At 40.2% G+C, this 2,131-nt stretch overlaps 1 protein-coding gene across 1 annotated transcript; it reads right to left on the bottom strand.

The window, feature by feature from the left end:
* Positions 1-29: 29 nt before the first annotated feature.
* LOC121963997 (WASH complex subunit 2-like) lies at positions 30-1,991 on the bottom strand (the record flags this gene model as incomplete). Its single annotated transcript, XM_042514232.1, has 9 exons — positions 30-123; positions 228-352; positions 473-532; positions 713-794; positions 1,128-1,229; positions 1,324-1,380; positions 1,466-1,527; positions 1,613-1,706; positions 1,818-1,991. Coding segments are annotated over 9 exons (850 nt in total), but the record flags the coding sequence as incomplete, so codon positions are not given.
* Positions 1,992-2,131: the final 140 nt, after the last annotated feature.

Genomic DNA, 2,131 nt, shown 5'->3' with positions numbered 1-2,131 from the left:
ATAATACTGTATGTCTTTGCAGGTCTTACCTGCAGTTTGAGTTGTGCTTTTAATGCTTTCACTACACACATTTTTTTTCTCGTCGGACACAGGAGGTTTTGGTGCCTCAGAGAAAAGATCACCCTAAATGGCATCACATAAAAGAGCACAAATCAAATTCTGGCTGACGTCCAGAGTTAATGGGACTAAATGACAAGGAGCTCTGAAAACCATTTAGTTTAATGTACCTCGTCATCATCGTCAAACAGGCCTCTCCCTCCGCTGAAGAGGCCACTTTTCCCTCCAAATGGAGAGAAGTCATCATCATCCATCTTTGGTGGCTTGAACATATCATCACTGTCCTCTTCAGCTGCTGTTAAAATGTACACAAACAGTATTGGGGAGCATATTGGGAACAATATGTGGAAAAAACTACCACAAAATGAAACAAAACGTTTGAACTGCACTGATGATGAATGAATGAAAGTCCTACCCTGTGTTTTGGGGGTCTTTGATTGTTTCCTGCTTTTACTTTTCTTCTTAGATGCCAATGCTTCCAAGACGTGACGTGGTAGAAACACAAAAGCCATGAGCATGCACGTGCAACTATGTCATTACTTAAGTCTTACACATCAACTTAATAATGTTGTCTTTTCCTTAAATAAAATATGGAGAGTGGAAGTGATAACATGAGATGATTTATTACTAGTTGGTTGATAATGAAAGGACTTACATGCACGATCTCCCTCTGATTTAACTGGTTCACCTTTGATTCGAGCTGCCAGCTCATCAGCAAAAGACGATGAGCCTGTGTTCTGAATGTGACATGAAAACAACAGATTAGCAATGTTGCTGAGGTACATCATCTGTCAGGGCTAGACAACAACAGTTGCCAGCACATTTTTATGTCACATTGTCATTATTAAGCTGACATATAAACACATAATATCATAATTATTTAAAATATAAAGCAACTAAAAATGAAACAGATAGTTTCAGTTTTGGGGAAAAAAAAGGTACCAGCCTGGCAAACACTTTGGACGGTTACTGTTAAGCCCTTTATCTGAATGACTTCAGACTTAAATTAAAAATAACCCGCTCACATAAGATATCTCTTAAGTGCTCCAACAAAGTCATCACAGGCATACCTTTGTGTCGTCGTCATCATCATCCCTGTCTGATTCTCCAAATATGTCAGAATCCTCATCCTCCTCTTCTTCATCCTCATCATAGCTCAACATGGATGACTTCTAGATGAGTGTGTGAAGAGAATCAAAAATGATGAAGTTGTTCGGTTTAAAAGTAATTTTTGATGAGTTCTGGCAGGCACAAAGCCAAGCTTACCTTTCTTATATTATTTTGGCCTTCATCCTCCTCCTGGTTAAAGTCCTCATCTGACTGCTGTTAAATAATAAATAAATACATACAATGAGGTTTTCATTTTCCTGCGCAAGATGCATATCAAAAACCTTGAAAAAGCTCTTACAACTGCTTCTTTGCCATCTTCGCTCTCAATTACACTGTCTCTGTCGCTGTCAACCGACATCTCTGCAAAGACAATCATGGAGATACATGAGGGAAAAGAAAGAGTACAATTTCGGGATGCCTGAAGAAACTGCAATGAGTACATTACCGTCACTTGAGAGGTCACCAAGTCCGACATCCTCTTGTTCCATGAAGGCCTGGGAACCGATAAGGTATGGAAGTGGCCTGTCCACATAAAGATCCTAGAAGACAAGGACAACAGACACATAGGATAAAGTACATTCATGTAAAGATGTGCATTCCTGCAGTCATGCCAATACTTAAAAATGAATGCTTCAATATTAAGATCACACCTTGGGCTCCAGGATGGCCTCCACTCTGTCGGTGACCTCTTCGTCCTCTGAATCAGAGTTTCCCGCTTTGATGTCCAGATGCTCAAAGGCTGACTCCAGCACTCTCAGACCATGGTTTACAGCCTCCTGCATCTTAGGGATCAACTCTGCCTCTTTCTGCTCTCGAGTCTTCTCCTTTAGAGAAAACAAAAATGACTTTCACGGGCCATAACAAGACCTTTGGATAATGTGTGCCACATACTGCAGCCACATTATCCCTCCCTGAATTATTAATAGTGAAAAGCATTATTGAGTATTATACTGGTTGATAAGTG

Source organism: Plectropomus leopardus, unplaced genomic scaffold, assembly GCF_008729295.1.
Source record: "Plectropomus leopardus isolate mb unplaced genomic scaffold, YSFRI_Pleo_2.0 unplaced_scaffold13556, whole genome shotgun sequence".
NCBI lineage: Eukaryota > Metazoa > Chordata > Actinopteri > Perciformes > Serranidae > Plectropomus > Plectropomus leopardus.
Note: the sequence above shows the minus strand (reverse complement) of the source record. Positions and strands in the feature narration are given on the sequence as shown.